This window comes from Heptranchias perlo, chromosome 7 (genome assembly GCF_035084215.1).
Source record: "Heptranchias perlo isolate sHepPer1 chromosome 7, sHepPer1.hap1, whole genome shotgun sequence".
Lineage (NCBI taxonomy): Eukaryota > Metazoa > Chordata > Chondrichthyes > Hexanchiformes > Hexanchidae > Heptranchias > Heptranchias perlo.
Genome location: NC_090331.1, coordinates 44,284,145 through 44,306,546, shown reverse-complemented (window position 1 = coordinate 44,306,546; position 22,402 = coordinate 44,284,145). Strand labels below are relative to the sequence as shown.

General features: G+C 45.0%; 1 protein-coding gene across 2 annotated transcripts in view; it reads right to left on the bottom strand.

Moving 5' to 3' along the window:
• The window catches only part of LOC137323667 (activin receptor type-1-like), a 101,801-nt gene that overhangs the window by 63,467 nt on the left and 15,932 nt on the right, over positions 1-22,402 (bottom strand). Inside the window, exons 1-2 of one of the 2 annotated variants that reach the window (XM_067987434.1) lie at positions 13,100-13,217; positions 12,636-12,709 (exon numbers count right to left, since the gene is read on the bottom strand). In XM_067987434.1, coding sequence (XP_067843535.1) covers positions 12,636-12,702 — 67 coding nt within the window. In that variant the 5' untranslated portion in view covers positions 12,703-12,709; positions 13,100-13,217. Of the gene's footprint in view, positions 1-12,635; positions 12,710-13,099; positions 13,218-22,402 lie in introns of those variants that run through there. The other variant, XM_067987433.1, reaches the window with a different exon arrangement.

Sequence of the window (22,402 nt, the reverse complement as noted above, 5' to 3'; positions counted from 1 at the left end):
GTCCAATGGCCAAACTCATGAATCATGGCTTTTAAATACCTGCATGTGTACAATCTTATTAAACACTCCAATGCTGTGGAATCCACAATGCTGTGGAAACATGACAAATTCCACAGCACCACGAGTAGGGTTCGCATCCCTCCTGGAATCGAGGATACCTCTCCCAAGCCCTGCCTGCAGCAGCACAGGATATCAGGATCTAAATTTCCCGCTGCAGTGCACACCCCCGCCCCCCACTCTGACATCACCGTCTGCTGTTAGAAAAGCCTCTGGCTTGGTGACATCACCCGCGGCCACGTGGAGCGCAATCCGGGGGTGGTCGAGAGTGGAGTGGAAGAGAGGGAGACTGGGGAATGGGGAGCAAGGGAAACTGGGGTTGGGGGATTGGGAGTAAAGAAGGAGATCGTGGGTCACGAGAGTGCGGCTCGGGGTGGGGGATGGAGACATGGGCTGGGGCTGGGCATGGGGACCAGCATTTACCACAGAGCCAGGAGCAGCAGCATTAAGGTGATGAGTGAGATGTGAGTGAGGCATAAGAGGAGGCCCGAGAGCAGGAGAGAAGAGGAGGGTGAGGCACAAAAGGAGGCCCGAGAGCGGGAGAAAAGAGGGCGAGGCACAAAAGGAGGCCCGAGAGTGTTTCCTTTTTCATTCACGGGCAGCAATTTGAAAGAGTGACGTCAGGACAGTCAGGTAGGTGATTGGTAAGTATGACTGCATTTTTTGCTCTCTAAGTTTAACTCACTGTTCAACTCACTGTTCTAACTAAGAGCTGAGAAAATATGACTGCGATTACTTTATTAAATTAATAACAAACCATATTAACAAATGAAGAGCAGAGCGCCGGAGAGGGCCGGGAGCGAGGGCGGCAGGGAGCAGAGCGCCGGAGAGGGCCGGGAGCGAGGGCGGCAGGGAGCAGAGCGCCGGAGAGGGCCGGGAGCGAGGGCGGCAGGGAGCAGAGCGCCGGAGAGGGCCGGGAGCGAGGGCGGCAGGGAGCAGAGCGCCGGAGAGGGCCGGGAGCGAGGGCGGCAGGGAGCAGAGCGCCGGAGAGGGCCGGGAGCGAGGGCGGCAGGGAGCAGAGCGCCGGAGAGGGCCGGGAGCGAGGGCGGCAGGGAGCAGAGCGCCGGAGAGGGCCGGGAGCGAGGGCGGCAGGGAGCAGAGCGCCGGAGAGGGCCGGGAGCGAGGGCGGCAGGGAGCAGAGCGCCGGAGAGGGCCGGGAGCGAGGGCGGCAGGGAGCAGAGCGCCGGAGAGGGCCGGGAGCGAGGGCGGCAGGGAGCAGAGCGCCGGAGAGGGCCGGGAGCGAGGGCGGCAGGGAGCAGAGCGCCGGAGAGGGCCGGGAGCGAGGGCGGCAGGGAGCAGAGCGCCGGAGAGGGCCGGGAGCGAGGGCGGCAGGGAGCAGAGCGCCGGAGAGGGCCGGGAGCGAGGGCGGCAGGGAGCAGAGCGCCGGAGAGGGCCGGGAGCGAGGGCGGCAGGGAGCAGAGCGCCGGAGAGGGCCGGGAGCGAGGGCGGCAGGGAGCAGAGCGCCGGAGAGGGCCGGGAGCGAGGGCGGCAGGGAGCAGAGCGCCGGAGAGGGCCGGGAGCGAGGGCGGCAGGGAGCAGAGCGCCGGAGAGGGCCGGGAGCGAGGGCGGCAGGGAGCAGAGCGCCGGAGAGGGCCGGGAGCGAGGGCGGCAGGGAGCAGAGCGCCGGAGAGGGCCGGGAGCGAGGGCGGCAGGGAGCAGAGCGCCGGAGAGGGCCGGGAGCGAGGGCGGCAGGGAGCAGAGCGCCGGAGAGGGCCGGGAGCGAGGTAAAAAAACCTAAAAAGTGAAGAAGCTGATTGTTGATTAGCTGGTGAGTATTTTTTTTTAAGTCTTTAGTTTATTTCTGTTAAGTGAGTTAGTAATCTAATAAATCGAGGCATGGCAGGGCACCTCAGTCCCTTTGAATGCACATCTTGTGCCACGTGGGAACTCCAGGACGCGTCCCTTGTCCGAGACAACCACAGGTGCAGGAAATGTTATCAGCTGGAGGAACTCAAGCTCCGGGTTTCAGAGTTTGCCCAGCAGCTGACGTCACTGCAGTGCATGCGCGAGGCTGAGAGCTATGTGCACAGCACATTTCAGGAGGTGGTCACCCCACAGCTTGAGAATGCAGGCAGAGAGGGGCTGGGTGACCATCAGACAGACAAGGAGGACCAGGCAGGTAGTGCAGGAGTCCAGAGTGCATCTCACTCTCTAACCAGTATATATTGGTGAGGGCGATGGTTCATCTGGGAAGTATAGCCACAGCCAAGTCTACAGCACTATGGGTGGTTTAGCTGCACAGTGGGGGGGCAGGGAGGAAAAAAGGGGAGGAAGATCAGGAAAGCAACAGTGATAGGGGATTCAATAGTATGGGGAACAGACAGGTGTTTCTCCGGCCGCAGACGTGATTCCAGGATGATATGTTGCCTACCTGGTGCCAGGATCAAGAATGTTACTGAGCGGCTGCAGAACACTCAAGGGGGAGGGTGAATTGCCAGAGGTCGTGGTCCATATTAGTACCAACGACATAGGTAGAAAGAGGGAAGAGGTCCTGCAGGCAGATTTTAGGGAGCTTGGAAAGAGATTAACAAGCAGGACCTCAAAAAGGTAGTAATCTCTGGATTACACCTGGTGCCACGTGCTAGTGATTACAGAAATATGAGGATAGAGCAGATGAATACATGGCTGGAGAGATGGTGCAGGAGGGAGGGCTTTAGATTACTGAAGCATTGGGACCGGTAGGACCTGTACAGGCCGGACAGGTTGCACCGCAATGCAGCTGGGCCCAATGTCCTCGCGGAGGGGTTCAGTAGTGCTGTGGGGGAGGGTCTAAACTAATTTGGCAGGGGGGTGGGCACCAGGATGTCGCATTGGAAAGGAGAAAAAAGGTGCACAAAGGATTGGGAGAGACAGATAGCACTAGAGTTTAAAAAAAAGTATGGTATTAGGTGGGATCAGACTAAGAGAATACAAGGTGGTTTAAAATTGGTTTACAGTCATGAAGTGCAGTAAACAAGGTTGGTGAGCTGCAGGCGCAAATAGCCACATGGGAATATGATGTCATGGCAATAATGGAGACCTAGCACAAAAAAGGGCAAGATTGAGTACTAAGTATTCCTGGATACAAGGTATTTAGGAAAGAGAGGGAAGGAAAGAAAGGAAAGGGGGGGGGGGGTGCAGTATTGATTAAGGAGAATATTGCAGTACTGGAGAGAGAGCATGTCCTGGAAGGGTCAAGGACAGAGTCTATTTGGTTAGATTTAAGAAATAATAGAGATGCCATTACACTTCTGGGTGTATTCTATTGGCCACCAACTAGTGAGAAGGATATAAAGGAACAAATTTGCAGGGAAATTAGAGGTATAAGAACCATAGAATAGTGATAATGGGAGACTTCAATTATCCTAATATAGACTGGGATAGTAATAGATTAAAGGGCAGAGACGGGGAACAATTTCTGAAGTGTGTTCAGGAGAACTTTCTTGATCAGTATGTTTCCGGCCCAACGAGGAAGGAGGCACTGTTGGATCTGGTTCTGGTTCAGGGGATTGAGGTGGGTTAAGTGGAGCAGGTGTCAGTGGGGGAACATTTAGGGAGCAGTGATCATAGTATCATAAGGTGGACTAAAAATACTTAATTGGAGGAGGGCCAATTTCAGTGGGTTGAGAACAGATCTGGCCCGGGTAAATTGGAATCAAAGATTGGCAGGCAAAACTGTAATCAAACAATGGGCAACCTTTGAAGAGGAGATGGTTCACGTACAGTCTAGGTACATTCCCACAAGGGGGAAAGGCAGGGCAATCAAAGCCAGAGCTCCCTGGATGCCGGAACAGAGAGTAAGATGAAGGAGGAAAAAGGGGGCATATGACAGATGTCAGGTTGATGATACAAGTGAGAACTAGGCTGAATATAGAAAGTACAGAGAAGTGAGAAAGGAAATAAGAGGGGCAAAGAGTATGAGAATAGACTGGTAACTAACATAAAAAGGAATCCAAAAGTCTTCTATAGGCATATAAATAGTAAACGGGTAGTAAGAGGAGGCGTATGGCCAATTAGGGACCAAAAAAAACCTACTCATGGAGGCAGAGGGCGTGGCTGTGGTACGAAATGAGTACCTTGCATCGATCTTTACCAAGGAAGAAAATGTTGCCAAAGTCACAGTAAAAGAGGAGGTAGTTGAGATACTGGATAAGCTAAAAATTGATAAAGAGGAGTTTCTAGAAAAGCTAGCTGTACTTAAAGTAGATAAGTCAACAGGTCCAGACAGGATGCATCATGGGTTGCGGAGGGAAGTAAAGGTGGAAATTGCAGAAGGGCTATCCATAATCTGCCATTCATCCTTAGATGAGAATAAAACCCATCTGGTTCACTAATGTCCTTCAGGGAAGGAAACCTGCCGTCATTACCCGATCTGGCTATATGTGTCTCCAGACCCACAGCAATGTGGTTGATTCATAATTGACCTCTGAAATAGCCTAGCAAGCCACTCAGTTGTACAATCTTGCTTAGAAAAAAGTCATAAGAATAAAACCTGACTGACCAACCTGCATCGGACCACTAGGCACCAGACACGACAACGGCAAACCAAGCCCAGTCGACCCTGCAAAGTCCTCCTCACTAACATCTGGGGAATCGTGCCAAAATTGGGAGAGCTGTCCCACAGGCTAGTCAAGCAACAGCCATACTCCGAGAATCATACCTTTCAGCCAATGTCCCAGAATCTTCCATCACCATCCCTGGATATGTCCTGTCCCACCCCACTAGCAGCACAGACCCACCAGAGGTGGCAGTACAGTGAAATACAGTCAGGAGGGAGTGGCTCCTCAACATTGACTCTGGACCCCATGAAATCTCATGGCATCAGGTCAAACATGGGCAAGGAAACCTCCTGCTGATTACCACCTACCGTCCTACCTCAGCTGATGAATGAGTCCTGCTCCATGTTGAACATCACTTGGAGGAAGCACTGAGGGTAGCAAGGGCACAGAATATACACTGGGTGGCAGACTTCAATGTCCATCACCAAGAGTGGCTCGGTAGCACCACCACTGTCCGAGCTGGCAGAACCCTGAAGGACGTAGCTGCCAGACTGCGCCTGCGGCAGGCGGTGAGCAAACCCACAAGGGAAAAACCTACTTGACCACATCCTCACCAATCTACCTGTCGCAGATGCATCTGTCCATGACAGTATTGGTGGGAGTGACCACCGCACAGTCCTCGTGGAGACGAAGTCCCGTCTTCGAACTGAGGACACCATCCAACGTGTTGTGTGGCACTACCACCGTGCTAAATGGGATAGAATCAGAACAGACCTAGCAGCTCAAAACCGGGCATCCATGAGGCGCTGTGGGCCAACAGCAGCAGCAGAATTGTATTCCAGCACAACATGTAACCTCATGGCCCGGCATATTCCTCACTCTACCATTACCAACAAGCCAGGGGTAAAACCCTGGTTCAATGAGGAGTGTAGAAGAGTATGCCAGGAGCAGCACCAGGCGTACCTAAAAATGAGGTGCCAACCTGGTGAAGCTACAACACAGGACTACATGCATGCTAAACAACGGAAGCAACATGCTATAGACAGAGCCAAGTGATTCCACAACCAACGGATCACATCAAAGCTCTGCAGTCCTGCCACATCCAGTCGTGAATGGTGGTGGACAATTAAACAACTAACGGGAGGAGGTGGCTCTGCAAACATCCCCATCCTCAATGATGGCAGAGTCCAGCACGTGAGTGCAAAAGATAAGGCTGAAGCATTTGCAACCATCTTCAGCCAGAAGTGCCGAGTGGATGATCCGTCTCGGCCTCCTCCCGATATCCCCACCATCACAGAAGCCAGTCTTCAGCCAATTCGATTCACTCCACATGATATCAAGAAACAGCTGAGTGCACTGGATACAACAAAGGCAATGAGCCCCGACAACATCCCGGCTGTAGTGCTGAAGACTTGTGCTCCAGAACTATCCGCACTTCTAGCCAAACTGTTCCAGTATAGCTACAACACTGGCATTTACCCGACAATGTGGAAAATTGCCCAGGTATGTCCTGTCCACAAAAAGCAGGACAAATCCAATCCGGCCAATTACCGCCCCATCAGTCTACTCTCAACCATCAGCAAAGTGATGGAAAGTGTCGTCGACAGTGCTATCAAGCAGCACTTACTCACCAATAGCCTGCTCACCGGTGCTCAGTTTGGGTTCCGCCAGGACCACTCGGCTCAAGACCTCATTACAGCCTTGGTCCAAACATGGACAAAACAGCTGAATTCCAGAGGTGAGGTGAGAGTGACTGCCCTCGACATCAAGGCAGCATTTGACTGAGTGTGGCACCAAGGAGCCCTAGTAAAATTGAAGTCAATAGGAATCAGGGGGAAAACTCTCCAGTGGCTGGAGTCATACCTAGCACAAAGGAAGATGGTAGTGGTTATTGGAGGCCAGTCATCTCAGCCCCAGGACATTGCTGCAGGAATTCCTCAGGGCAGTGTCCGAGGTCCAAACATCTTCAGCTGCTTCATCAATGACCTTCCCTCAATCATGAGGTCAGAAGTGGGAATGTTCGTTGATGATTGCACAGTGTTCAGTTCCATTTGCAACCCCTCAGATAATGAAGCAGTCCGTGCCCACATGCAGCAGGACTTGGACAACATCCAGGATTGGGCTCATAAGTGGCAAGTAACATTCGCGCCAGATAAGTGCCAGGCAATGACCATCTCCAACAAGAGAGAGTCTAACCACCTCCCCTTGGCATTCAACGGCATTACCATCGCCGAATCCCCCACCATCAACATCCTGAGGGTCACCATTGACCAGAAACTTAACTGGACCAGCCATATAAATACAGTGGCTACAAGAGCAGGTCAGAGGCTGGGTATTCTGCGGCGAGTGACTCACCTCCTGACTCCCCAAAGCCTTTCCACCATCTACAAGGCACAAGTCAGGAGTGTGATGGAATACTCTCCACTTGCCTGGATGAGTGCAGCTCCAACAACACTCAAGAAGCTCGACACCATCCAGGACAAAGCAGCCCGCTTGATCAGCACCCCATCCACCACCCTAAACATTCACTCCCTTCACCACCTGTGCACAGTGGCTACAGTGTGTACCATCCGTAGGATGCACTGCAGCAACTTGCCAAGACTTCAACAGCACCTCCCAAACCCAAAACCTCAACCACCTAGAAGGACATGGGCAGCAGGCACATGGGAACACCACCACCTGCATGTTCCCCTCCAAGTCACACACCATCCTGACTTGGAAATATATCGCCGTTCCTTCATCATCGCTGTGTCAAAATCCTGGAACTCCCTACCTAACAGCACTGTGGGAGAACCTTCACCACACGGACTGCAGCAGTTCAAGGCGGCGGCTCACCACACCTTCTCAAGGGCAATTAGGGATGGGCAACGCCCACATCCCATGAACGAATAAAAAAAGATATGGGGCTGGTACCAGAGGACTAGAGAATTGCAAATGTTACACCCTTGTTATAAAAATGGTGCAAGGATAAACCCAGCAACAACAGGCCAGTAAGTTTAATCTCTGTGGTGGGGAAGCTTTTAGAAAAAAGATAATCCAGGACAAAATAAACAAAGTCACTTGGACAAGTGTGGATTCATTAAGGAAAGCCAGCACGGATTTGTTAAAGGCAAATAGTGATTAACTAACTTGATAGAGTTTTTTGATGAGGTAACAAAGGGTAGATGAGGGCAATGCAGTTGACATGGTGTATATGGACTTCCAAAAAGCGTTTTGATAAAATGCCACATAATCGGCTTGTCAGCAAAGTTGAAGCCAGTGGAATAAAAGGGGCTGTGGCAGCATGGATACGAAATTGGCTAAGTAACAGGAAGCAGAGAGTAGTGGTGAACGGTTGTTTATCGGACTAGAGGAAAGTATACAGTGGTGTTCCCCAAGGGCCGGCACTAGGACCACTGCTTTTCTTAATACATATTAATGACTTAGATTTGGGTGTACAGGGCACAATTTCAAAATTTGCAGATGACACAAAACTTGGAAGTGTAGTGAACAGTGAGGAGGATCGTGATAGACTTCAGGAGGACGTAGACAGGCTGGTGGAATGGGCAGACATGTGGCAGACGAAATTTAACACAGAAGTGCAAAGTGACACATTTTGGTAGGAAGAACGAGGAGATGCGATATAAACTAAAGGGTACAATTCTAAAGGGGGTGCGGGAACAGGTCAGCGAAGGTGGCAGGGCACTTTGAGAAAGTGGTTAAAAAAGCACACAGGATCCTGGGCTTTATAAATAGAGGTATAGAATACAAACAAGGTTATGATGAACCTTTATAAAACACTAGTACGGCCACAGCTGGAATATCGTGTCCAATTCTGGGCACCGCACTTTAGGAAGAATGTGAAGGCCTTAGAGAGGGTGCAGAAATGGTTCCAGGGATGAGGGACTTCAGTTTTATGGTTAGACTGGAGAAGCTGGGTTTGTTCTCTTTAGAGCAGAGAAGGTTGAAAGGAGATTTGATAGAGGTGTTCAAAATCAGGAGGGGGTCTAGAATGAGTAGATAGAGAAAAACTGTTCCCATTGACGGAAGGGTCAAGAACCAGAGGACACAGATTTAAAGTGATCGGCAAAACAACCAAAAGCGACAAGAGGAAAAACTTTTTTGTGGACCCGGAATGCACTGCCCGAAAGGCTGGTGGAGGCAGATTCAATCGTGGCTTTCAAAAGGGAATTGGTTAAGTACTTGAAGGGTAAACATTTGCAGGGCTACAGGGAAAGAGTGGGGGAGTGGGACTTGCTGGATTGCTCTTGCAGAGAGCCGGCACGGGCTCGACGGGCCGAATGGCCTCCTTCTGTGCTGTAACCATTCTACAATTTTACGAGCGGGAGCGGTGTCGAGAGAGGAGCAGCCAGTAAATGGGTGAGTGAAACCTGGGAACCTTACTGCATGTAAATAGCGAAAGATTGTTTCCACTGGTGGGCAAATGGGGAACTAGGGAACAGAAACTAAAGATTCACACTGGAAGAAACAAGATGGAAGGGAGGAGGAAAGTTCTTCAACTGAAGGTTATTAGACCGTGGGATAAGTTACTACATGTGGCTATTGAGGTAGAGACTAAAACTTAATTTCAAAAGGGGCAAAGTCACAGGATATGGGGTCGGCCACTCAAGACTGAGATGAGGAGGAATTTCTTCACGCAGAGGGTTGTGAATCTTTGGAATTCTCTGCCCCAGAGGGCTGTGGATGCTGAGTCATTGAATATATTCAAGGCTGAGATAGATAGATTTTTGGACTGTAGGGGAATCAAGGGATATGGGGATTGGGCAGGAAAATGGAGTTGAGGTCAAAGATCAGCCATGATCTGATTGAATGGCGGAGCAGGCGCGAGGGACCGTATGGCCTACTCCTCCTCTTATTTCTTATGTAATAGGATAAATATTTGAAAAGGAGGAATATAAAAAGCTCTTGGTGGGGGGGGGGGGGGGGGGGGGAGGAAAATGGAGTTACAGGAAAGAGCTCCAGGACCAGGGGCCAAATGGCCTCCTCCTGTGCTGTAATTTCAATAATTCTATGAAAACTTTCCTTTTTTTGAGTCTGAACTCAGGGAGTAGTTTAGGAATGTTGGAGCTGAGCTCAGTTCAGGACGATGTGCCCTGTGAGAATTGCCCTTTGTGCAATCTGTTGGTTTGGTTCAGGTCAGTCTGTGCCTGGTGGTTTTGACGTGCGAAGTCCATGTACAGATCAGCTCTGACTGAGGTTCCCAGTTCAGAGTTGTCACTGTCACACAGAACCAGAGTCCAAACCAGACAGAGTCCAAAGGAGATAGGGCCTATTAAAAGTGGCGTCGACTGGGGAGCCTGTCCCCACCTTGTGCAGTACAGGGGGATTCTGGCTGTGGTGTCAGGGTGAATATCAACGGGTTATAGGATTACTACTAGCTACAGGTAGGATATCGGGGCATTACACCTATTACTACCAATTACATATAGACTATCTAAGTTATTGTATTCTTTAGTTATGAGGGGAATCTGAGTGTTACCACTTTACTATTAGTTGTCAGTGCAATTTCACTGAGTTACCATTCGTTACCGGTGGACTCAAAATTTATCCCACCGTTGATTTCCCCTCTTAGCCTGCTCAAGGGAGGCTGCCTGGTTCTTGGATCTTGGCGCACAACTGCTACTGGCACGAAACCACAAGCAAAAATACTCAAACTACAGGGGACCCAACCTTTATAAAAAGGTAAATCCAATAACATCTGTAGAAGTCATGTGATCAGAATGTCACCACCAGGAATGCCTCCAACCAGAGTTGGCAACTCTAACCAAGATTCTAGTTTCAGAAACATAAATGGAAAAGAGAGGATCCTAAGCACCATGGCTTTATAATGATGTCCAGAGGTGGTAATAGTTATGCATGGTCATTTGTTAAGGGCTGTCAAACATGTTAACCAATGCAATAGAATCTATATACACGCACACTGAATAGGAGCAAATTCCTGACACTGCCCTGATATACACAAATTATTACGTCCCATTTTTGATGCTTATACAGAACTGCCATCTCAGATGCTGGAAATCTGAAACAAAAACAGAAAATGACAAACACTTCAGCAGGTCAGACAGCATCTGTGGAGAGAACATACAAGTTAACATTACAGTTCTAATGAGGGGTCAATACCTGAAATATTAACTTGTCTGACCGGCTGAGTGTTTCCAGCATTTTCTGTTTTTGAGAGGTTGATCGGCAGTCATTAATGATCACGTTGTTAAAAGGCTACTTATACTGATAATTACTAGACTTAACTTTCTATGGCAAGTTTAATGGGCAATTAATGTGCAAATGTAACAACTTCATGAAATTCACAGGGAAGGTAATCACGAGATGCCATTTTTGCAAAGCTGCACAAATCAGCCAGCAACTTGTGGCAATTCACAATTCACAGGGTATCTCTTCCTCGTGACAAGTTGCTGGCCGATTTGCGCATTAATAACAGCATGTCGTTCAGACGCCGTTATTTTTTCAGCAAAATCTGGCCCAAATTTATTTCGATAGCAGACCATTTAAACACACCAGCTGATTTAGCGCATATTTTACCCTGTAAAAAGCAATTTGAATTTAACCCTGCTTCACTAACAGAAAAGAACTCTGGCTGTGACTATCTGTCTACTTGGCTTCGGTCATTAAAACCATTACATGGACCTTTGTGGGTTTTACACAATCACAACAGATGACATTAGCACTAATAATTTACAGTATGGTATGGCAGTACTGCATGGTGTGACATTAAGCCACACAGGTCAAGGACCCAGGTTCAATTGATGGTCTGTGGTCAGTCATTCAAGTTCAGCCAGGCTGATGGAGATACTACAATTGACGACAAGATTTCTGGGTTGGCGAAGAGGCAGCACCCTCAGGCAACTTCCCAAGTGATCAGTCTTCACTTGAAGACTTGGACACCCAAGTTCTGTCAAGCTGTTTGATCACGAGATGGGAAAGGTATCGCAACCGAGAGCTCTATTCTGTTCTTACCCAATGTTCACTCACATACACTTCCAGCAGAACTCACTGGATAATATATAGGAGTAGGGATTCTTGCAACAGTTTCCTTCCGTAGCCTGGAAAAGCCAAGGCCAATGGAAATACCTTCATCACACTGGCTAAGATCAGCATGCCAGCATGAATCTGGAACTTTCTTCATCTGTATGGCTCGGTACCACAGTTGCAGATATCCACAGGTCATTGGAGCTCATATTCCACTAACACCTGCAAGGGTATAAAGTCCACGATGGTTTCAATTGCTGATGCCAAGTAGCCACATACGGCCTGATGCCTTTCCTGTTGTTAAAAACAATGCCCCCTGCAAACAGCAAAGCCAACAGAGACACAGATCACTGCAACTGTACAATAAGACCTGTCTTTTGAACAACATCGAAAGCAAGATTGTAACAACTTGAAATGGCAGTTTGGTCATTGGAGCACTGATTATTGTGCCACAGAACTATGCAGCTGAGGTGTGAACCAAGGATAACCAACAGACAATTTCCAGACTCAACTGTGCTGCTGTAGGAAGCCCTGACCTTAGGGCAGATGCACTTTAACAAGAAGGAAGGGATGGGAATGTGCCATATCTTACCTGGAAGAAGGAGTTAACAAAGCAAAGATACCATTCATTCATCAACAAGGAGCAAATACCATCAGGTGGTCAGTCTCCATATGAAAACTTGGATATCCTAACTGTTATCCAACTGGACATCCAAGCTGTTTGATCAGGAGCTGCTAATCTGAGTAGCACCTCGGAGATTCCGGTTCCACTTCCGACACATGCAGGCCAACAGCTGGTAAAACCCTGCATGAGCCATTTTAATAATATGAATAGCTGTGCAGCAAGAACTTAGGACCAGATTATTTAAGAAATCCAAGTATTCACTTATACTGCTCAAATAATGACATAAACTGACCCAACAAATGGATTAGATCACCTCGAAATTCACTTTGATGACAGACACTGAGAAGGTGAAGCCCTCGCTGCTTCTATTGCTACATATCCAAACATTTTGACCATTTAATAACTATTCACAACAATTTTTTTAAAACTGCATGGTATCCCACTTTATTCAGTATGAGTAGGGTTAAAATCCAGTCATTACTGTGCCATACCTTCACAGCTAGAAGTCTGAAAGGCCAGTGTCATCAGTACAGGAAGGATCATCGTACCAGTTAACATCGTACAACTGAAACAAAACACATTACAATTTACATTTTAAATGAAGCTTTGCATCACCTACATATATCTGAACTCTTTTTTAAAAAGTCATAGGGAAAATACACAATGGAAGAGGGGAACAATCACAATACAGACACAGACAGTATACTTGTACAATCCAAATACTCCCTAGCTCCAGGGCATTTCTGAAACCACAATTCTACTGAACCAACCAGCTTGCACACTGCACAATGTGATTTTTCTCAAAATAGGTTATCTGGCTCCATCCAACACTGTGTTTAGACAGCTGAAAGCTCGCCAACGACTTTGAAACTATGTCAGCATTCAGCTGGTTGCCACTTTACTGTGAATATGCTGAAAGTCACTGTAGAGATTTTAGAGTAACAGCTACACAAACCTTAAACAGGCTTCTTAAGGCCACAACGTCCTCAAAATGGGGGCTTTTAGTTAACCGCCTTGCAGAAGATCTAAGGGAAACATATCGAAACGTCCTCTGGTTCAGTATCTGGCTGAATATCCCTCTGCTTGCTGTATTAAAAGGAAAAATGGCAGTGTTCCAGAGGCTAGGCTGTGGGAGCTGAGACATGCAGCTCAGTGCTGCATTCTATTCAAATTATCTGTCACTTGAGACTTAGCTACTGATGAGCACCTCAGCCCCACAAACCAGTGTAAGAGATGAGTTTGGTTGCCTGTCCCATTGGTGTCTCTATATAGCTTCACCCGGTGGGGATCCTAAGCTCTCAGTCTCTGGGATAAATTGTTTCCTGCTGCAGATATAAGTCCTGAAGATGCAGCTGTTCTTAAACTAAACACTATGTTGAAAGTCAATGCAATTATGCCTGCCAGGGCCAGACATTTTTGTGGTTTCACTTTCTTGGTAAAATTTAGAAGCTGTGACCAGCCCCGTCTAGCAGGTTACACCCTTTACTAGATACATATCAAAGCAGTCTCCTACAACTGCTCTTGTGGGGTGGGGGGTAAAAGAGAATAAGATTCCATCTAATTACAGCCTTTATTGTTGTGGTAGTCACTATTATCACCCATCACGAACAATAATCAAGAATACATATACTGATCAGAGCATATTTGGCCTCCAATTCCGGACAGCAATGTACCATGTTCCTTATGCTACACACACTACATTACGTCACAGGCACTTTTATTCCAGGTTTTGGAAAAATTAAGCCAACCTACCTCTGTCGCTCTCCCACATCTATAAACTAACCTGTGCCTCTGCTATCCTCAAGGCCCATTAGAGACCAATTCAGAAAATGGAAATCTTTATGCCTATGAGAGCAGAGGCACAAGACACTAATTGAAGGTTTTTCCAAATTTGTTTTAAATTATATTTCCACTTTGAAAACAAAATCACAGCACAGACCAGCAAACAAACACTGATAGTGTATTTCTTATATCACAATGCAAGCATGCTGAGTGTGCTAACAAGGCCAGCACAGGATACGAAAATACAGATGGCAGATTTGGAGACTGGGGCATCTGGATAGTGGTTATTACACACAAAGTGGTTAGGATGTGGAATTTTGTGCCACAATTGATTGTTGAAGCAGCCTCTAAAATTCTTTCAAAAGGGAATTGGATGTTTGCTTGAAAATGAGGAAAATTAAGGGAGCTGGGGAGCAAGCATGAGTGTGGAATTGAAGTAAACATCAGTGCAGGCACGATGGACCAAACAGGCAGTTTCTATGCCAGAACAGTCTATAATTCTACATACCTTTGGTTTAGGAAAGAAGCAATTCCATGAGGTATGAAAAAGCTAAAAACAGATCAAGGCAAGAGAGCACTAAAGGAAACAAAAGAATCTGGGATCTAGACTCTTATTTATTTTTTAAAATACTCCCTGTTGATGAACAGAGAAGTGGAATTTTCTAGCCCTTGATTTGAGGTTTTATCATTTTTTCCATTTACCCAGTCTTAGTATGCTACAATTTCAAAAAAAATTGCCTGTATATATACACACACCTTTTGTCATTTGCACCCAAGTCAAGTGATTCTGAACGTCTCATCAGTATCTAGTACACACTCTATGGCAGATTAACTGACTGTGTTTTAGACTGCGTGGTGTGGGGGGGATGGGAGGGGGAGGGGTTGGGCACCAGATGTGTAAATCACAATCCTGCACAAGGCATGCCCAGACTCAGTGCAGATCTTTAACAGAAGAACTCCAAGGAAAACATGTAATATAAATGGGGAAAATTCAGGAACAGAACAAACATCTGCATTAAGTACAATGGATTTATGGTAGAGGTCCCTTGATATTCGCTTTTGTAGGATAGCTGATGTTAAATCTAGTGATGCAGCAGCATCGATGTTAAAACAATCTCATTTTATTGGAATTTCAAATATGCCATTGAAAATAATAGGAGTCCCAGCTGCTTAAGGCAGGGTCAGGATATGGCCATGGAAATGCTGAACCAGTGGGAGGAAAGAAAAAGGAAAATTGTAGATGTAATCAGGCTTTTTTTTGGCAGGGGTAGAGGGTAGAAATGAAGATAAATTACGAAAAAAAACATTTGATAGTTTACTTCAACTAACAACTCAATCCATTTACATTTGTGCAAGGGTGAATTCTACTGGATTTGAACAAACAATTTTGCACAGAAAAGCAAAGACAAAATGGTTTAAAAATAAATCAGAGTTTGGCTTCAGAGTTTAATGCAGTGGACAGCTCAACCACACACACTAAGCAGGTACTGTACCAGGTTTGATCCCATCGATACACCGAGATTAGCTAATCTCAGCCAGGCAGCAGTATGAGCTCTACAAGTAGCCTCAGCTGGCCAGGGTTAGGGATATGAAAAGTGGCCAAGGTTCCTGCTCTTGATCACTATTCAGTGACCTCCACCAGAACCAAGCGAGTTCAAGATGGGGTTTGGCTTTGATGCCCAATGTGCTCAAACAGACAGCCGAATAAATCATTGCCTTGCCCTTGTCCCTGTTCTTGGAATTTGGCAAGATGATTTTATTTGTTTAAAAAAGTGTTTAAAGCCCTGTTTATTCAGGCAGTTGGAAACTGGATTAGATCCAAAACCTAGAGTGCTGACCAATACAGATGCAGTGAGTTCTGTACAACATGTTAGGCCCAACTTCAGATAAAGTCACCTGTGGGAAGGAGGTTCATGTTAGGACCAATTTAGATGCATCACAGTGAGTTGAAGGCAATTCTATTTTCCACTACAAAACCAACCATTTCCACACATGTTTTGTGCTAGTTTCTGCAGCTGATATTACCATTTTTAACAAACAGGATGCCTCTTGTTCTCTCTCTCACGCACCAATAGGCGTGGGAGTCAGCCTACTTTTTTTTCAGCCACTTAAATAGTTTCATGGAGGCTAGGCCAACATTACCAATTACAATGTTGAAGCATCAAAAGTCACATTATAAAATATGAAAATTTACATTTACCTGATTACACAACCTGAAGCGCATGATTACAGCTGTTTTAACCAAGTTTTCCTTTTAATTCTCGACACCGCTTTAAACATTAATACTTTACTTTACAATTTCTTTTAGATTTCCTTCACGGTGACAGTAATAATACAATGTTTTGAGAAATAATACAAATTATAATTCCTTTCAAAGTTTAATATACAGGGAGATTAAAGTAGTCTTAACAACAATATTGAATAAACAAACTGTTCCATCAGGCTGGGGTGAGTTTTTATATTGGACAAATATATAAGAATTAAGATTTTACTCATTTGTATCTTTTATTGTTTAGATACCTCTAACAATAATACTGCTGCAGAGATATTTAGTAAATAAGGGAAGTTTGCAAATTTGTTTAATGTACTAATTTTCTGATTTTGTAAAATGTTTAAATTGAAGACTTATTCCAAACTCGAATAGTGGTACATTTCTCCCAGGATTTCTTGCTTACAAGTTAACCCTTTACCTGAGTTCTCTCAACTATCAATTACAGATAAATAAGAATGCAGTTGCTTTAACTATAGTGAGCACAATACAAAATAAACATAAACAAGCGCAAAACTTTAAGTGTAATTTCACTTGGCACAGATGTAATGCAGTTAAAACGGTCACTAGATTTGCAGCTGCATCAACTCCACTTTTTAAAAAAAAATCAAGACAACTATACTGCCTGTCAATGGTAGAACATAGCATTCATGTGCAAAAAAAAAATCCATGGAGTTGCTATGCCAAGAGTCAGCTCCACTTAAACTTCCCACATGTATTCAATATTTAGCCCCAATGAGGTCAGACCCTCTATAAATAGTGCATGGATTTTTTTCGGCTATGTTTGGACTGTACTTTAATAATAGGCTAGTTCTGGAAACTAATGGGTGTGGCCTTGGCAAACTGTCCAACATTTCAGGGGAGGATGAATCAGATTGGTGTCAAGTTGTACTGCAATACAGCTTGTCTACAGCCGTGATATTAAATTAAAGTGCACATTAGAATCTAACTGCAAATGGGTAATTGCTTTCACAGACACATTGCCAATAATGAACTATTGTCAATTATGGACAGTGGCAAAATGCATGAGAATAGTAATAAAATGTGGCAATTCCTTTCAAACAGCAGGAAGTCAGATTCAGTAGGGGACATTAATGAAAACCTGCCTCTAGAAACCAACTGGACAAAAAAAAAAGCATAACATCTTATTCACAGCAGCAAACTGGATCCAACCGAGTGCACAATTCTGCCTCCCATTTGTCACGCAAAATTTTGAGTGCGCAAACTGCTAGTTTAAAATGAAATCCACCTCTCTGGTGGATTTCCAGTAGTCAAAAATCCCATGTACCATTTTTGACTTCAGTTTTCCTTCCGCAATGAGATGGCAACAAAGGTGAAGTTAGCAAGTCAAGAAATAAGACCATCTCCATTCCTCTCTTCACACTGCAACTGAAACAGATTTAGGACCGTTCATCAGTATTAGTGCAAAATAAAAAAAAGTATTAAAAACGGATACATCAATATGCTGTATGCCCAAAGTGAGTGAATAAGTATATTTTAAGTTTTTATTGTTCTACAGTTAACAGTTCAGCACTGGAGCCACTAACGATAGGTGGTCCAAAAATGCTTCAGTTACTGTGGGACGAGGAGTTGAGCATAGGACAGATTTTCTTTTTAAAAAAAGCACAAACAGCAAGCATTCTTGTCCATTACTTCCTCTGCTCTGTAAATGGGGTGGTTTTACCATCAGCAGTGCAAAAACACTAATGATTAGCCACTTTCAAAAATAGTTCTGTACCAAAAGTGCAATACAAAGAACTTCCATTTTGAAATGAACTCTTTCACAGGTTAATCTGAAAGTAGCACTGGACTACTTTGAAAATACCATGAGATATAAATTTGACTTAGGCAGGAATGCAAAACAGATTATAGTGAATCGGCAGCCCATTTTACACTCCATTCCAATTTTCTTTTTCATTGACATCAATAGCTACACTGGAGGAGAGAAAGAACAGAAAGTGGATGGCAATGAAGGAAAGAGTGAAAGCTGCAAGTGGCATTTTTCTGAGGAAGCACGCATCCTGGATCCTCCTAGAACTGCACCAATTATCTGCCGTCAACATTTGTATTTCCCCTTAGTTCTTCACAGTATTGGAGTGGGGAAAAACAGTCAGGTATGCCTATATATTGGTTACCATGTCCGCAAAACTACTAGTATTCGTAAGTCAAAGGCTTATTTATAAATCGGTCATTCTTGAGTTGGCGCAAAAATAATTGAATTATCCAGTAATTAGATAAAGCAGCACAGACTTTTTTTTTGTTGCATGATTTCAATTCAAATAAAGCAACTTCAAATTAAGAAGCCTAGACTATACACATTTTGGAAGGGAGTGAAGTTAAGTACCAAGTATATAGAGGTGGTTCACAGATTTGGTTTTAAACAGTGATGCTTACATGTTAAACTCTTTCCCCTTCCATCTTTAAAAACGAATAACCTGAGCTCTCTCCTCAAACACATTCTAACAGCAAGAGTCCAAAACAAAGGAACATGCATACGAGTATTCGCGTGTCACCCGCTTGAAACATTTCCAGTGGAGCAGAACACAGGAGCCTAAGGAATTTTTTTCTTCTTACTTTGTTCTCTACCTATCCTAATATGGAATTATCTCCCAGTTCAGTTGTGCTCTCTTTATCTCATATTGCCCAGCTCTATGTTTACTTATACCCTCAAAGCTCTCTAGAACTTCCTTTGATGAGTGAACTCCATTGCAAAAATCTTTCTTTACCTCCCCTCCCCGATCTGCATTACACTCTAGCAAAGAAGCATAAGAAAAGAAACTCAACAGACAAAAGATCAAGGGAAGTTAGCAGTATCTAGTGCTGAATCTTGAGAAACAAACTACTTCTATATTGCAATTATTTTAATTCAGAATTCAGGAAACTGGTATCCCCGAGTCAACTCTTATTTAACATTGCTAACTCCAGCTGACTTAGTCAGATAACAAATTCATAGATTTAGAAAAAAAAGTCTGAGAGTCTAGGGCTAGGGTAAGTAGCCGGTTTAGCAATGTAAACACCAGGTGTTGATTCAAAGACACTGGTTGCCCGGAATTCGAATTAAAACAGCACCAACATAAAAAAGGCTTAGCACAAATATCAGTGTCTCAGTTTAAACGCTTATCTTCTCAATTTGCAACGGTTAAATTTCACTAGCCAATCAAGAATACTTGGTAGCCAGCATGAGAGCTGGACCCTGATTTTGGTAACAATAGCTCCAATTAAGGATTATGTATTATATATTCTAATAAGTGTACTTTTAATTTAAAATGCATGTTAGATGCGGAGTTCATGGTTTTCACCCGGAGTGCCTGTGATTTAGGGAACAGATGAGGGTAAAGTCAGTTTGGCTGTGACATCCTCCACAATCAGATATCCAAAGCTCACTTGAACAATGGCCATCTGGGTGGCATGCTGAAGGGACAGCAATGTCCTGGGAACTTTACTAGTGAAAGGAAGGAAAGTGGGGAATATTGGAGATTTTTATTAATAAATTGCAACAGCCTCTACTAAGGGACTATCTACAAATGCTAATATTTTACGAGATAATTACTTATGATTTACAATTTGAAAATTGTAATTTGTAGTACCCTTGGGGATGGAATGGTAAAGCAAACTTTGAGAAATTGAGACTATTTGCACTGGGACATAGAAGGCCAAGTGGAGATTTTAGAGGTTTTTAAAATTATGAAGGGTTTTGATAGAGTGAATAGGGGAAGATTATTTCCTCTAGTTAGGGAGTCAGTGACAAGTGGATCATCGACTTAAAATAGTCACAGTGTGAAGAGAGGGGTTAGGAGAAATTTCTATATACAAAAGGATTGTTACAGCATAGAATGCTTTGCCACAAGAAATAGTTGAGGCAGATACATTGCATTTTTAAAAGGGAAGAGTAAATATTTGAAGCAGAGGAAGATGCAGCGTTATGGATGAGAGATCAGGTTAGTGAAATTAGTTTTGGTTCGCTCTAGTGAAGAGCTGGCACACACGATGGGCAGATATTTTAATAATGGATAGCCCTAAACTGTTCAAACTTCTATTTACACTATGGCCTTCACTGTGCAAGAGGAAATCCAATCCTGTGACTCTGGCCTACAGTGCATCCCCTCCCAACTCCACTCCACCTTTGGCGCTAGAGGCTTCAGCCGGCTTGGCCCTTTTTTCTGGAACTCTTTCCTAAAACTCCCCACTTCTCTACCTTCCTCCCAAATCTTTAAAAGCCTATTCCAACACTGACAAAATAGTCACATTTTGGGGCTTTTAAAAATTCTTTGTGGAAAAATGTTCAAATATAAAAAGCAAAATGTATTCCCATGAGTTTTTAAAAAGGTATCTAGACAAATAGAAGTTAGTATGCTATATGGAAGTTGCTGTTGTAAACCCCCCCCCCCCCCCCCCCCCCCCAAAACTAAACAAGCAACTTCGATAAGGTACCGAATTGTAGACTCATGACTAAGGTCAGAGCATGTGGAATCAGGGGGCAAGTAGCAGAATCAATAGCAAGCTGGCTACAAAATAGAAAATAGAGAGTAGGGGGTAAGGTAGCAACTCAGACTAGCAATTGGTGGGAAGTGGGGTTCCACAGGGATCAGTGCTGGGACCACTGTTGTTCACAATTTACATCAACAATTTTGGACTTGGGAATCGGAAGTACAACTTCAAACTTTGGACGACATGAAATTGGGGATTGTAGATAATACAAAGGAAGAATGCTTCAAAATTCAAGACGACATTAATAAACTTGCAGATTGGCAGATTGTAATTGGCAAATCAATTTCAATATAGATAAGTGTGAGGTGGTGCATTTTGGTAGGAAGAATAAGGAGGCCAGATATTGCTTGGAAAATAACTCTAAATGGGGTAGAGGAGCAATGGGATCTAGGGGTACAGATACACAAATCACTAAAAGTAGCAACGCAGGTTAATAAAGCCATAAAGAAAGCAAACCAAGCACTGGGGTTCATTTCTGAGATAGAATTGAAAAGCAGAGAAGTTATGTTAAACTTGTACAGAACCTTGATTAGACCACACTTGGAATACTATGAACAATTCTGATCTCCATATTGTAAAAAGGATATAGAAGCACTGGAGAAGGTGCAAAAAGATTCACAATGATGATACCAGAACGGAGAGGATATACTTATCAGGAACGGCTGAGGCTCCTTTCTCTCGAAAAGAGAAGGCAGAGGGGTGACCTGATTAAGAGGTCTTTAAGATAATGAAAGAGTAGACTTAGAGAAAATGTTTCCAATTGTGGAGGAGTCCAAAGCTAGAGGTCATCAATTTACAATAGCCATTAATAAATCTAAGAGGGAATTCAGGAGAAACTTCTTTACCCAAAGAGTGATAAGAATGTGGAACGTGCCATCACAAGGAGTAGTTGAGGCAAATAGCATAGATGCATTTAAGGGGAAGCTAGATAAGCACGCGAGGGAGAAAGGAGTAGAAGGGTATGCTGAAAGGGGTAGATGAAATAGGGAGGAAGGAGGCTTTTGTGAAGCATAAATGCTGGCATAGACCAGTTGGGCTAAATGGCCTGTTTCTGTGCTGCAGACTCAATGGGGGTAATTTTAACCCCCAAGAACAGGTGGGTTGGGGGCCGGTGACAGGTTAAAATAGCAACTTTTTAGAGCGGGACCGCATCCCGGCTCCAACTTGGCCACTTCTGGGTTTAACCTAGGCAGGTTTGTATGCACGTGCACAACCGACACCAGGAAGACCTGCTCCTGCTTAAAGCCGGCGAGCCAATATACCTCATTGAAATACTTGAAGTACTTAATTCTTTGTGTATTGGAAAACTTAAATGAATTTAACCTTATCTGTTCAGGTTTCCCATTGCTTCTGATTCACATCAGGTGAAAGCAGGCGGGAAGGGCCGGATCCATGAGGTGAGTGCCTTTATTGTACTGCTTGTGGGCCTGGAGGAGCAAGAGTGTTTCATCCAGGCCCTAAAAAGCTCATCTGGCCGACAGGAACCCAATGACTGGGCGCCGCACACCACATCCCCCCCACCACCACCGATGGTGGCCCCCCCACTTACCTTCGATTCTTTACCTGACCTCCAATCTCCAAGTCCCAGCATCAGACCCCCCCCGATCGCCTCCTCCCCGGCCTACAATCCCTCCCTCCGATCCCGGCCTTCCAGCCCGCTACCACAGGCCTTCCTGTCAATCACTTAAATGAATTTAACCTTACCTGTTCGGGCTGGCT